The 14,583-nt window shown below is 41.2% G+C and overlaps 2 protein-coding genes across 3 annotated transcripts; one reads left to right on the plus strand and one right to left on the minus strand.

The window, feature by feature from the left end:
* The first annotated feature begins 1,146 nt into the window (after positions 1-1,146).
* LOC118105493 (proline-rich protein 36) lies at positions 1,147-9,730 on the plus strand. The gene is made up of 5 exons (XM_035153337.2): positions 1,147-1,413; positions 3,671-3,759; positions 6,100-6,187; positions 6,766-8,659; positions 8,765-9,730. The coding sequence occupies exons 1-5, from the start codon at positions 1,335-1,337 to the stop codon at positions 8,844-8,846; spliced, it is 2,232 nt and encodes a 743-aa protein (XP_035009228.2). The 5' UTR covers positions 1,147-1,334; the 3' UTR covers positions 8,847-9,730.
* A 669-nt stretch (positions 9,731-10,399) lies between these two features.
* wdr77 (WD repeat domain 77) lies at positions 10,400-14,086 on the minus strand. 2 transcript variants are annotated; one of them, XM_035153119.1, is made up of 10 exons: positions 13,679-14,086; positions 13,212-13,397; positions 12,975-13,116; positions 12,622-12,671; positions 12,046-12,116; positions 11,633-11,690; positions 11,314-11,385; positions 11,122-11,230; positions 10,961-11,029; positions 10,400-10,874 (listed from the first exon to the last, which is right to left on the minus strand). In XM_035153119.1, exons 1-10 carry the CDS (start codon positions 13,785-13,787, stop codon positions 10,727-10,729), a joined length of 1,014 nt encoding a protein of 337 aa, XP_035009010.1. In that variant the 5' UTR covers positions 13,788-14,086; the 3' UTR covers positions 10,400-10,726. The 2 variants fall into 2 exon arrangements, with proteins under 2 accessions (XP_035009010.1, XP_035009009.1); XM_035153118.1 differs by having other exon boundaries at positions 11,314-11,391.
* Between the last annotated feature and the right edge of the window lie 497 nt (positions 14,087-14,583).

The following is a 14,583-nucleotide window of genomic DNA, read 5'->3' on the forward strand; positions in this document are numbered from 1 at the left end:
CACAGTGGCACACATAAATACTCCCATCGGAGTTGTATTGAAGAGCAGTACCTTACACCAGGAGTTTTGAATGGTTATATCAAAATAGACTTTATAAGGCTTGCTTATTTATGATGATTGCTACTTTATTGCACATTTACAACCACAAGACCAATATAATCGGCCTGTCTATTGTAAACTGCCTCAGAAAGTGCAGTGCAGAGTTTGGTGCGATTTGAACACGTGATATGTTCAATATTAATCAAAAATGAATAAACAGGCGACCGGCACTCTGGAGCAGTGTGCCTTCAGTCTGTGGGCCCAGTTGTCTTCTTCACTGCAGATTAACCAGGTAGGATTTCTATCTTCAGGTTTAGAACTGGGATCTGATGCGTTAATATCTGATTGAACTGATGGTTCCTCCAGGTGAAACCACTGCTACAGTCACCACTGCCAAGTTCATAGACCACAGTGTCTTATGTGCACATGAGGATGATGAGGGTGATGAGGATGATGAGGATGAGGATCACAGCCTCATTTCCTCAAAGCTGAGCAGTGTGACGCAGCACAGTGAGCAGACACAGTATCTCACATTAGATAAATGAGCTGCATGTTCAGTGCGCAGGTGAGGTGTGTGCTGGAATGTGGCTGAAGAGAAGCAGAGCAGAGGGAGTGAGTGGGGAGTGAACACACACACGCGCACACACACACACACACACACACACACACACACACACAAATGTTTGTACATCTTAGTGAGGACACTCATCGGCATATTGCATTCCCTAGCCCCTTACCCTAGCCCTAACCATCCAAACTAAATGCCTTACCCTAAAACTATCCCTACCCCTACAACCAAGTCTTAACCCCCAAACAGTCCATTAAAGGGGGGTCCAGAGTGAGGACCAGTCAAAAGGTCCTCACTTTCCCCCAGTACTCCGTACGTTGTAGACTCAAACTGGTCCTCACAAAGATAACTGTACAAGAGCACACGCACACAAAGGGGAGGCCTCACCTCTGGGGAGTGAACACGCACACACACACACACACACAGGGGAGGCCTCACCTGTGGGGAGTGAACAAACAAACACACACACACACACACACACACACACAGACAGACAGGGAGGCAGAGTAGAAGCAGGGAGGAGGCGGAGTTAGCTCCATTTTCTCTGCGTGTCACCGAACGGTCTCTTCAGATCGGAGCAGTCAGGTTCACCTGCAGTCCAGCGGTGCACCTGACGCAGACACTCACCTGAGCTTTACCGAGGATTTACCTGCTGATCCAAAATGCCCCATTAGTCCCCAGCGGAAGCTGCACCAGTCGCCCCTACACGTCAAACCGATCGACAACCATGAAGAAGGGAGCGCTGCACTTTCTGGGTCGGAAGAACCGGTCTCTTTTCGACACCAATATCCAGATCAAGGACATGGGTGAGTGTTCTCTCTCTCTCAGGGCCTTTTGGGCTATAACAGAAAAAAGAGTTACGCCCGTTTACACGAACCGTTTGCTGAAGACTCACACGACCTTTGTACTTGGTGTTGACATCCACGGACCAGTGCGTAAAGGTTCCCTCAAAGTTCACGTCACATGTAGACTTTGTTACAACTCCCCCTGGGAATTTGATTCAGCAATGAAAGACCTGTAATGTTAATGTTCTGGTCTACATCTGAGTGACCCGTATATCTGATTTCATTCTGACCTGTCCCCTCCCCTCTGTCCCCTGTCTGCATATAAACTGCTCTAATACAACTTCAGTTGAAGAAGGGATTCAGGTGCAGTGGACAGCAAAGAGAAAAAATGTGTTACTAAATATTTCTGATGATTACAATATGATTACATTTACCTTTTTACACACAGTTTAGATGCAGCTTCTGTGAATATAAATGAACTGTAATCTCAGATTCACAACAAAGTAATATCTAATGGGGATAAATGATGTATTTTATATTGCAGATGAATTAGTCAGAAGATGTGATTATAGGGCTGGAAGATCATCATGAAGTCACGTCAGGCATTAGAACCAAAGTATTTATTAATATTAAAAGAACTTGGCATAACAACATGATACATACGGTACCAACTAAGCACACAGATTATTGAAAAAGACACTAAGGACATTTTGCCAAACTGTAAGAGTATTCGCACCAGAAAGTCCTTGAGATGAACTCATTTATAATTTGAATAGATACCCATGCATTAACTTAACAATAACAATTTTAAAACAAAACCTGTACCACTTAAGTTTAATGGAGCCTCAGGAGAAGACCTCTTAAAAGTGACTCACGCATGTTGGTATATGCTTCCTGCTAAACTGCTTAGTCCACGATATGTTTCCATTCTATTGGCGAGTTCAGGAAACGGAAGCGATTGCCATGCAAAGCTGCATGACAGTGACCATTTGTTTATTTAAATCAGACAGGTACACAATCAGGTTAATTATTTGGTTATACTGGTTCCATTTTTTCATTTGTTTATTTTCCATTACATGCGTGAACATCAAAGATATTCTCCTACTGCTTGACTAAAGAAAGAACGTGGGTAAAAAGAATCCATTGGTTTTCAATGTCAAGCACTTTGGTTGCTCTTTGTTCTGACATCATGAAAAGTAAAGGCTGACAGAACGTGTAGACTAAGTGCCCCTCAGTTACTAACGTCTTTCATCAATCACTTATTGGACCAACAACATGAGTGACACTCGAGACAAAAGCAAAGGAATGTGCGACTAAATGTCTCTTCTCCAACCAACCTCAGTAACCTCGGATTTTATCAGTTAACTTGTCTTTGACCAGAATGTTTTTTTCATTCTGTATTTTTATTCTTCTACATCTAAAGTTGGATGGAGATAAGTTCAACAAAGGCCAGCAGGCCATTTACCAGTTCCATTCATTGCAGATTGATATCAACAATGATAACAATAATTAATACATTTTATGCTGTACAATGTATAAACAGTACAATTTGTAAATATGTTAATGTATAAATACAACTATGTTTATAAATATGTTAACAATGTATAGATATCTGTACAACGTACAAATACATTAAAAAAGTATAAATACTTTATAAATGTATAAATATAAGTACAATGTATAAATATGTTAACTTTATATGCATTGATATATGAATGTTTACATATTAAATGCATTGGAATATCAATGTTAAGCTGTCAAGTGATGCAATTTATTTTAAACAAAATGCAACTATATAGAGCTTCTCAAAGGGCACTTTATTTCCATTTGAACATCATTGTGTTATATGCTACATGTTGCATCGCTGTAGTTAGGTTCACTTGTAACTGAGGTTTCTCTTCAACACAACAGTGAAATGTGTATCAAGATTTCACCTGTGTAACGAATAACTATTCAGTCGTCAACAACAAAGCCATAACAGCACATGGGATCACACGGTAGATTCTTATCTTGACTGACAGCCTCTAAGAGTCCACTCTGGTATCTCATTACCTGCACAATGAGCAGAATGTACTAATCCTAGTCGAACAATGCACAGTTGGACAGTAAATAGCAGTTTTGGAGGGTTACCAAGGTTACTGCCCCCGTCATGAGTCCTTTCTCACCAAATTATTCACGGTGCTTTGAACAGAAACAGCTAAAATTATCCGTCGAAACTTGCTTTGATGCCTGACATCAATGTCCGGATAATAATGTTCAGATTTTTCTATTTCCTCAGACAATGTGGAGTTGGTGCGGGACACACCAGCGATCCCTGAGTCAGGGACTGCCAGTGTGCGGGCCAGACCCACAGTCAAGCATCATGCTGTGAGTACTTCAGTGGAGTAAATGTGGTCCATATACTGCAGATATTCACATTCATCATAGTCTCTTATGGTGAACTTGGATATGTGTCTCAGCAGTCTCCAACCTGTGGTTTACCTTTACCTTTATTTCAAAAAGCAAGAATCAATGATAAAAGTTTAAAAAGCACTTAATAATAATAGCAAGTTAGTTATTTATTAGTTAGTTATTCAAATATTTAACAGGAACAACTAAAGTCACTGACAATGAGTGAGAGTGGGAGAACATATCTCAGCATCTTTACCTTCAAGTACTGAAGTCAGGGAGGATTTTAAGTTACCTGTAGTCTAAGCGAGTGTTTCCATTTGATGCTGCTTATTACTTCTACTCCTTTTTTATTATCATTTTATTTACTTGACCAGATGTCCATTACAATTATTAGTTCCTTATCAGATTAGGGTTTTGCATAAACATATATTATAAGCTAATGAGATAAAGCACATTGTTAAAGATTAAAGCAGCTATTCCTAACCTTTTGGACCTATCAAAAATGATTACCCAATTAAAAACCTGTTAAAGTTAGTGTGTAGTAGGGGTCCCTTGTACAGATGAACACTCATGGAGGGTATTCTAGTGCATTTAGCTGATACTTTTAAAAATTTGAATGTAAGTGTTTATTTTTTAACAGAGTATCTTTACACTGTGGTATTTGTAATTTCACTTACCAACACAGGGTATCACAAGGGGATTAAGATACTGTGCACCTGCTAACATGGAAGCTTTCCTTCTAAGTGGTTTGCATGGATTCACCTTCACTCATAACAGCCCATCACCAGTCCTTACGACAGTCAGGCCTTCCATTATATCATGATGGTGCGGATATAAACAAAGAGCTCGTCCCTGGCCGGGTTCGCACACCTTGGTTGGGAGTGTTCAGTGAATGTGTCTGTGGCATGTGTTGGTTGTGGCACACCCAGCAGCACATGGGAAGGACAGCTTACGTCTGCCGCGACAGATGAATGTGAGTCATAACACAAGGAACAAACAGATGAAATCAAACTGGATCGTACGCCATCTTTAGTGACACACCCTCGGCCTGAGGTGCAGCGTTCATACTTTAACGAAAAGAATCCTTTGATTACAAGGAAATAGGGGTAGTTACCAGTCTATATTTAATGTCAGGTAGACATCCAACTAACTTCCCTGTCACTTTTTTGGAAAGTGTGATAGCAACAAAACAAATTTTATCTTGAATTTGAGTATTACATTACATTACATTAAGCTGACGCTTTTATCCAAAGCGACTTACAATAAGTGCTTTGTGTAGTGTAGTAGTGTTGTTTTATAACATCTACATTACATCTTTATGTCATTATCATTATATCATCACCAGCCTATTTATTTGGACAGTATCTTGGAGTGAAACTAGTGTGAGATTAATGCTTCGTTATTGTATTAGCATATGCATCATAGGGCTAACAACAGACTAACATCAAGAGTCACAGCATTAAAAGATGTTGTGTTGTTGGAATGATTTTCTGCCCGTTGAAGGGCAACTGCCCTGTTAAATCTCATGGACCTGTATTGTGTCAACACAGTGTGTTTGTCATTGATGGCGTTGGGGCTGTTAAATCTGAAATCTCTCCATTGCTCTCTCGCTCATTTTTAACTCGCAGATGCACACACACTCCCACGCACACAAACACATAGACACATTGGTATCTAAGTGACAACCTAACATTGTCTCAGCCAGGCCTACTTAAACACTAGACAATGTGATGAATAATAGGTGTATCCTCTGATTCACCCAGTGCTCATCATGAGTATGGTATGTGAAAGTGTGATGTAGAAAAAAATATTGCTTTAGAACCTGTGACCTCCGCTTTCATTGTGACAAATCATGGAAATTAACATAAAAACATCAAAAATGCACACACTGTGAAACACTGAGAAGTAATGAGTCAGAATACATTTTATTAACTTCAGTGAAAAGCTTATTTTTACAGGTTTATTTAAGACTATTGTAAACAAGGCTGTGAACTGCTGTACACTAGGGCTCCTCATAATACCAAGAATAAAATAAAAAAAAAAATGATTCGAAAGCAGCTTTTTTTCTCTTGATACTAACGATGTAACAAGTATTGTATGTGCTAACCTGTTTTCTGAGAACATTGAGCTCTGCAGTAGCTGGAAACTGGTTTGTTCACTCCAGGACTCAATAGTTGGCAAATGAAAAATCTCTTTTCAGTTCCTCCAAAAAGTTTTACAAAGAGTTTGTTTTATCTGTTCTTGAACCGTGCTTTGTTTCTTGTTCTTAAGAAAAACCAACAGTCTGATTATGTTTTCCTTTTTCCCCCCTCACAGTCATCTGATACTTTTCATGGGTTTGCTGTCCCAACACCAAAAGTCCCTCTCCTTCCCCCAGTCAATGGTCTAAAGGCCAATGGCTCAGGTGAGATTCCAACAACCAGATATGTACTTTAGGTTTATCACAGCAAAGGTTAGAAATCTTTTACATACACTCCGAGGAGCCAGGTCATTTGCGGTGCCTTCACTCAGAGTCTCTTGCTCGATCACATCAATCAGAATATCTAGAGAAGGTAAATGTTTACCCAGGGACTTTCTCAATAACCCTCCTGAAGCCCTGAACAGCTGGCAAGCATACTTACAAAATGGGAGTGTGTGAATTCCTGGAAGGAAGAGGATATCGTTCATTTAATTTTAGGTGTAAGCAATTCTGAATTTAAGTGAGATTCTTATCTTAGTTGTTTATCAGGCTTAATATGGATTTTAGATTCTACTATTATTACCATTGCTACAGACAAGTGATCCTTATATCAATAATCATTGTAGGAATTTGTATGTATTTCTTTATTGTATTTGTCATGTTGACATACTAAACATATCTCACTTAGTTTTTAATACTTGTATTGTATATAAATGCTTAAAACATGGGGCAGAGGCACATGTTAATCCCCGAAGTTCTCCAGCAGTGCTGAAAATACTCAGGATCTCTCTCTTCTTTCACAGTGGGGGAAGATAGGCTGTCCAATGGATCTGTTATATCTGTGCCTGACCTCGTGGAGGGGGAAATAATTGTTCCTCCTCCTCCCTCTATTGCACCACCACCTCCTCCAGGGACCTTTATCCCTCCTCCCCTAGACTTCATGGGTGACCTTAACAGTCTGGACCTCTACGCACAAAAGCCCACTCCAATGGCATCGTCTATGGAGGAGGATCTAGTCCTTTTAAAACCACCACCAATGGCTCCACCAAAGCCTCCATCTACTGGCTCTTCTGGCTCTGCCTCATCCATTCTTAGTTCACCACCAGCCAAAATTCCTGAGATTCCAAATTTTGCCCCTGCACAGCCCCCTACTGAAAAGCAACACAAGACTTATAAGGCACCACCTCAAAAGCCCATTAGACTGTCCTCCATCTCCAACTTTGAACTCCCGCCACAGACTCCTGCCCCACCTCCCCCTGAGCAGACACCCACACGCTCCACCTTTAATCCCCGAAACACAGCAAAGCTTTTCACTGTTCCTCAACACTCAATCCTCAGCGGGTATAACAGTCCTGACCAGATACCCAAGCAGATGTTGCTCCTGGAAGATTCTGGGTCTGTTAAGTCGGGCCCGGTGCGTGCCCAGGTGGATGGGAAAGTCTCTACACCAACAAAACCGGTTTCCAGAGATGCACAGGCGTTTAAGGAGAACTTGCAAACTACGCAGCCCTCTCCACCTTCCCCTCCTGCATCAAACCAGGAGACTAAACAAGGGACAGTTTCGGCACAGCCAGTAGTTACCACACCTCTCCCGACTCCCCCTCGGATGTCACCACAGCTCCTGAAAGTGAACAGTTCAGAGACTAGAAGGGACACACTGGAGGAATCTTCAAGTCGAGGTCGAAAATTTAGTCCCTTATTAGATCGTAAACTGCGCAATCTGAAGAGTAGCGAAACCAATGGGGCACGAGAGGGACCTGCGGTGTCCCCCCTGGCTCTTTTAATGGCAGCCAAAGAAAGGGAGAAACACAGATCAACCCATTCTCTGTCACGGGAAAACAGTGCCAAGAAGAACGAGCAACCAAGCACAAGCATTTACGAAAGCGACTCAAGTCCCAATTCCTTTGTTGTCATCCCAAGGTCAAGCTCATCCTCTGCTCTTACATCTCAAGAAAGAATAGAGAACTGTCTAGAGTCTGCAACTAAACTTCCTGAAAAATCTAGCAGCCCTGCAATGGTCAGGGATCCGATGCAATCTACCAGTTCAGCTCTAAATAGGCTCACAGCAGCTGCATCCGCACGAGCAACGGACCTGGTTGGGCAGAAACACAACAGAGAGCAAACACCCCCAAAGACACAATCTGCACAACCTGTGGTTAATCAAGTCGAGTTAAGTTTGCCACTACTCCCTCCTCCTCCAGAGTTTGATGATTTAGAAGAGTTTACGGCGCCCCCTCCTTCCATCCCTCCACCTGAGCCTCCAAAGAAAAAGCCACCAGCACCACCCATGAGCCTCCCTCCTCCAGCTCCAGCTCTACCCCCTTCTCCAAAACCTGCACCCCCAGCAGCTCCAAAACTCCCAGCTCCTAACATTGATGTCAAACCAAAACCCCAAATGGTCCCTACTCAGCCACCATCCAGTCTTTCTCCCAGTCAGGCCACACTCCTGAGCATCTTACAAAAGAAGATGTTGGAAATGGACCACAAAATGGCCCCAACGACAACGGCAGAATCCAGTTCTGATGACTGGGGAACCCCCCAGTCTGATGAGTACAATAAATCCCCTGTTCCCAGAGCCCCTTTGCAGAGCAAGAGTAACACTGTAGGCAAAAAAACAGCGTCATTAGACATGCGGGAATTAGAGAGTAAAGTGGCCAAAAAGTATCAGGAGACGTCCTCGCTGAAAGTTCCCACCAGGTAAGACTTCCAGTGCTTAATCATAAAGCATTTACGTTTTAACTTGATGCCCAGTATTAGGGTGCAGGAGCCACTCATAATCCCAAATGTCTTTTTCTTTTTCAGTAATGGACGATCAAAACATCAGTATGGAAGGACCTTTACAGTTCGGCCTGGAACCAAACAGCCTATCACCCCCCATTTTTAAATAGGAATCTTCAACATATGTAGAAATTAGACACATTCATGCAATGTCCATGTGATTTTGCATTAGCAGGAGTTTGTACAATGGGGAAAAAGCACTTTGAACAATTGAGTGACATGAATGTGTTCGGTAAATATGTTCAGAACGTCTCATAATAGTTATGAGAATGTCTGCTCAGTTATAAAAGATGTTATCTATAAGTATTGCTAAATTTTCAAATTACGCTGTGTCACTGTCGTACAATAAGTCTCAATGCCTTATGGGTAATATTCATAGTATGAGCAAAATCTGTTAATAAAATGCTTAACGCTTAAGTTATTCACAGCTTTAAACTTAAATCTACATTATACAGTAATTTCAATTAATTCATAGATTTGTGATTCCTGATAGTAGAATACAACAATAATGTAAAACGTAATTATTGTGGCTTGTGCTGTAATTGCATTTCCAATATGTGCAATGTTCTTCCACTGTTACATGTAAATTACATAGATCCACTGGAGCAAAGTCGTCAGTTAGTGTCGGAGCACGCTGATCTCTCAGTAGGATCGTTTCTCATTCAGTTAATGTTCCAACATTTGTTTAAATTCTATTTGCTGCGGTTAAATGTCTGTGTGTGTTGCGACATTTGTGTAGTTATTCATGTACATATGTTTGTATAAGATTAACATAAGACTTGGATATTGTGAAATGCTGAATAAACAGTGAGGTTCAAAACCTATGGACCCCACTGTGCATGTTAAGGTTATGTAATCAGAATATTTAAAATGTATTGGTTATGAAGTAAATCAGTTCATCTCCATGAAATAATGCCAAACAATTCCTTAATTTGAAATTAATTCAAGCAGTAATTGCCAGTCTTAATAAACTTCCTTGAGTTTTTTGTGCACAATGTAAAGTTTTTGGGTCAAAAAGATACAAAATGTTTTACCGTCAATGTTTTTTTCTTCTTAAATCTTTGTTACCTACGTAGATCAGTGAAGTAGAAGACAAACCACAAATCAGGAACGGGCAACGGCTACAGGACAAGAGCCTTATTCAAAAGTAAAATGTAAATGTGCCCATGTCACTTGTCAAAAAGCAATTCAGTGGAATGACACTATTTCACCATGGTGGGCCTCACTGTTCCACTTATTTCAGTGCTGTTTACATCACTAGAAATCCAAGCACATTGATTACCATGGTAACGTTTTTATTATTGTCTACATTGGGCTGTTGCCATGTGAGAAAGATGACGACACTGAAATCCAGTCAATGACGTCATGCCACAGATGAGACACCTTACCTGCGACTGACTGAGCAAATCACACGTGTAATCCTGTTAACTTCTGAGCCTTCCACCCACTCTCGTCACACATTAACATACTGACACACTTATGTCCTCTTATGACCCAGTGGTGGGCTACAGGAGACTCTCTGGAACTGAGACAATATAGAGCATATGCTGATAGTTTATATAGCCTCATTAACACTTTTCATCCCAGTACTACCCAGTAACACTTTGTTCAGTCTTGCAGATGTCAATATAGAGTAGATTCCAAGAAACCAAAAACTTCTTGCCGTCACAACATCAAGTTTCCTTTAATGTAAAATTATGCAATACAAATGGGTTGACTCAAGTGTAATTAAACATGAATGAAATACTATATAGTATGAAAGAAATGGAGAGCGAGACAGAGACCATGACAGAAAAGAGCGGTAATGCACCAAGGCTAAATATTGTGCACATATCTGGAGTACTGGATGACAATGAAGCACTTCAATCCATCTTTCCTCTCTGACATGTTAGTTTTAAACTTTTTCGATGCACCCCTGACAAATAGGGGTGAGTATAGTGACTGTGTCGATCGTGCTCTTCCAGGGTGTGTGACCATGTGCTGGGTCTAAGAGGAGGGGTTGGGAGCTTCGGGAGCTGGAACCACAGTGTGATGAAGCACAAGATGATCCCAGCCCACAGTCGTGAGGGTGTCGGAGCCACCGTGGCGCCAGCTCACACCTTTGGCAAAGTCCTTGTGTCGCCGATCTCTCAGCCTACAGCAGAAGAATGTCCAATTAGTCTTTACTTAAAAATGGTACAGGAAAATCTGTAGATTTTAGGATCAAGTGCAAAGACTCACATCTCTTGCAGGTCAGAGTTCAAAACAGCAATGGAGCAGTCATCACTAACTGTGGCAAGCATGGGGTCACTGGAATATAAAAAGGAAAAATACAGTTTAGCAGAGGAACTGCAACATCATCACTGAAAAATTTGCAAAATATTTGAAGAATTTAAATTGACCTGTGTGTGGAGAAGGCGAGAGCATTAATTCTGCGGCTGTGAATGTTCTCTACCCGCGCCGGTTGTGTTCCCTGGAAATCCTTCAGCGTCACTCTACCCAGTTCATCACCTAAGGCACAATAAACATGATGAAAATGCAGGGACTGACACTTTAATGTTTCTCTCAACCAGTGATCTCCTGCTGAGCCTTACCAAAAGCAATGGTGCTTCTGTGGTGGGGGTGCCAAACTACAATGGTGGGGGCGCAGGTGGGGGTGTCTCCCTCTGTGACTTAAAGAAAGCAATGGAAGATGTATTATCAGAATCATATCTTGACATGGTGTAATGTAACAATGAAATTATCCAGACAGAGTATTATATTATGGTTGAATTAAGGCGAGTTAAATCAACCAGATAAACCACCAGAGAAGCTTCTTGAGGCTGATTAACAGTCACTGATACAAGCTTCTGTTGTGGCAACATAATTCCCAAACTCAACAACCTGGAAAAATGTCTGAGACGAGCTGCTCACCGATTTTTGATGCAGGTTTGTCTGGCTTCCTCCGGTCCCACATCAGCACACGTCCATCCTGAGGGAAGGAGGATAACAAGGTATAATCGTATAGTTTTCTCAAGCTGCTTCTTCACAGTAAATCCAATTTTATTACTGCTGTTGAGATACAACATTAAAAATCCCATCAATCTTTTTCATGCTTGAATATTTATATACAATAGACCAACCAAAAAGGTTCACAACTCTGACAAGTAAAGACAGTTAAATATAAAAAGGAGCAGGGTATACAGTACAGAGCCTTAAAGTTATTTGACCCTATAAAAGAAACCATGGTTTCAAAATAATAGCTGCCCAGCAATAGTCATTTGCAAATGCACAATGAAAGTCATTTCCAAACTTGATCCCAATTCAGTGTTCGATCAGAATCTTACTTGACCACAGGAGATGAAGAGAGACTCGTCTGTGGGACTGCAGGCGACACATCTGACCGGCTCTGTGTGAACTAAAGGAAATAGATAAAGACACAGATTGAATTATTGACTTTATCATCTTTTATTGAGTCTTTTGTTACTGCTGAAAGGTCAAAACCACATTTATTATGCAATAAGCTTTGTAAATAGCCACAGAATTTAGTGTACTTTATCAAAACTATATACCACTTCAAAAGTATTTAAATAATACAACATTTTAAACTCCATTGAGATGCATACACAAACTGGTTGTTATAGGACTTGTGTGCCTGCATCTTGTATTCTCTTAATCTAACTAAGTGCAATAGTTTGAGAAAATGAAAAATGTCAAAAAAGGCCATGAAGCAATTTTAGCAAGTTACAAAAAGAAAAGAAAGGTATCCTGCAAATTAACAAAGGGCATATTCATTTTTAAAGAGGTTATATATTTAACATTATTTTAGTCAATTTATCTATGCAAATCTGTTAAATCCATACAATTTTGGATGTATATATTTTGGTAAAAAATAAATTAATATTTTTGAGATATTCTCTTACCATTGTAGGTGGTGACAACTGTCTCCTGACTGAGATCCCATACTTTGATTCTGTAGAAAGGAAAATGAAAAAGGATGCACTGAGGTGAGAGTGGGATGAAAACAATGTAACTACAATGTTACTCATTCCGAGAGCGCACGTCCAGCAAGATCCAACAATCCTAGACACGTGGTCCTGCTCTTATGTTTGAAAATAAAGTATTACCTAATAATCTGAACAATTTTTTTTTTTTTTTACATCAAGATCCAGACAATATTTCTTTAGAAACTACAGAAATATAGGTCCCTAACCAATGCACATTAGTCGCATCAAAAATAAACAGCTTCATTCAGGAGTCACTTTCACTGGCTAACCTGCAGTCCATGCTGCCAGTGACAACGCTGTTCGCTCCAGTTATGGGACTGACAGTGGTGACAATGTCATCGTGCTCATGTTTGGTGAAGCGATTCACGAGCAGACCCTCGTCCTCCGCCAGCTCCCACAGCTCCAAGGCACCTGCAAAGGGAAACAAGTCCAGTCAGCCGTGTAAAGTCTGAGTCGGGCCAAACGCTGGATTCACACAGTAGAACCGCTGTGAAAGGGCCTCTCACCTGAGTCCGATGCAACAACAACACCCTTCTCCGTCACCCACTTGACATCCGTGACCCCAGCCTCAGTCTGCACACCAGCTTTGCAGAACCCCTCGTTGGGGGCCTTCTCGGGGTCACTGTAGATCCACACTGATCCCTGCCAGCTCCTGCCAGAGAGGCTGGAGGCACCAAGCAGCAGGCTGCCATCTGAAAGGAAAGAGGACCAGGGAGGAAAACAACACATTTAAATCAGCGAAAACCTATTTATTTGACACGTTTACTGTTCATCCAGCCACATGCACTACAGTAAGGAGCCTTGCTGAGCTGATGCATGTGCTCCGGCTTCAGCAATAAAACTACATGCAGCCTTTTCTTCCGTTGCACGTTGTTTGAATGTAGCATCAGATCCGTGCAGGTCAGTAAACAGTGACACTAACCGCGTCACCACGTGTTTACCTGTCTAGCCTTCAGCCCTGTTGTTAGCCTACCTGCTCGGTACTCCGCCGCGCACAGATGCTTCTCCATGCACGCTGGGGCGTTGGGGGGGATGTTCCACCGGTTCTCCTTCACCATGCTTGTGTCCACAGCACTTTTCATCCAGATACCGAACTGCACTTGTTGTGATTGGGCAAACAACTTGAGCGCGAGTCCTGCGTCAGCTAACTAGCGCCAATGTTTCCTTTAGAGGAAGCAGCTCAGTTTGCGTCTCCGGTGAGTTTCAGAGCGAATCGAACTGATCGTCTCGCTAAAACACACCGATGTTGATGAGGAAGATAAGTTTAAATTACTGCTAAAGTTGCCGCTTGGAAAAACAAATGAATGAACAAGTGAACAGCCACACATGGGACCGGTGAACATGCACTTCCTGTTCCGGGCCTTTCTCTTCTTCTTCGTCTTTTTTTCTCCAACTTATATGGAAAAGGGGGCATTAGCGCCACCCACAAGTACAATACAATGCAATATTAAAACCATGTTCATTCAAGGTGCATTGTGGCATTTGAGGATGTAAATCTAGTGACAACTTTAACAGTATGGAATGTATATGTATAAGTGATTGCACATGTTTGTGTATAAGTTATTAATGCATCCATAATTGCATTGCCCTGAAATTCTCTGAGCTTTTATGCAGTTGTGATCAAAACAATATATTAAATCTGTACAGTTTCATTTATATATCTTATTAACCGTATCCTGTCTACCGTGAGGACTGCAATGACACTATTGTCTATATAATATGATAATGCTTTGATCCACAGGTTTTAATTAGGCTAATTATTTTATTTGATTTATTTGATTTGATTCTATCATGGAGAACACATGCAAAACATAAAACACAGACTCAATCCAACACAGGACATGAAAATGTGAGGACAGAAATGTGTAACCATATTTA

Source organism: Hippoglossus stenolepis, chromosome 3, assembly GCF_022539355.2.
Source record: "Hippoglossus stenolepis isolate QCI-W04-F060 chromosome 3, HSTE1.2, whole genome shotgun sequence".
NCBI lineage: Eukaryota > Metazoa > Chordata > Actinopteri > Pleuronectiformes > Pleuronectidae > Hippoglossus > Hippoglossus stenolepis.

Excerpts from the sequence above, each read along its gene's own strand:
- LOC118105493 (XM_035153337.2), top strand. The coding sequence starts at position 1,335 with ATGAAGAAGGGAGCGCTGCACTTTCTGGGTCGGAAGAACCGGTCTCTT. Across the intron at positions 6,188-6,765 it reads TCTAAAGGCCAATGGCTCAG|TGGGGGAAGATAGGCTGTCC; the intron begins GTGAGATTCCAA and ends CTTCTTTCACAG. Across the intron at positions 8,660-8,764 it reads TCGCTGAAAGTTCCCACCAG|TAATGGACGATCAAAACATC; the intron begins GTAAGACTTCCA and ends TTTCTTTTTCAG.
- wdr77 (XM_035153118.1), bottom strand. The coding sequence starts at position 13,787 with ATGAAAAGTGCTGTGGACACAAGCATGGTGAAGGAGAACCGGTGGAAC. Across the intron at positions 13,398-13,678 it reads CGCGGCGGAGTACCGAGCAG|ATGGCAGCCTGCTGCTTGGT; the intron begins GTAGGCTAACAA and ends CTTTCCTTTCAG. Across the intron at positions 11,231-11,313 it reads CAGAAGCACCATTGCTTTTG|GTGATGAACTGGGTAGAGTG; the intron begins GTAAGGCTCAGC and ends ATTGTGCCTTAG.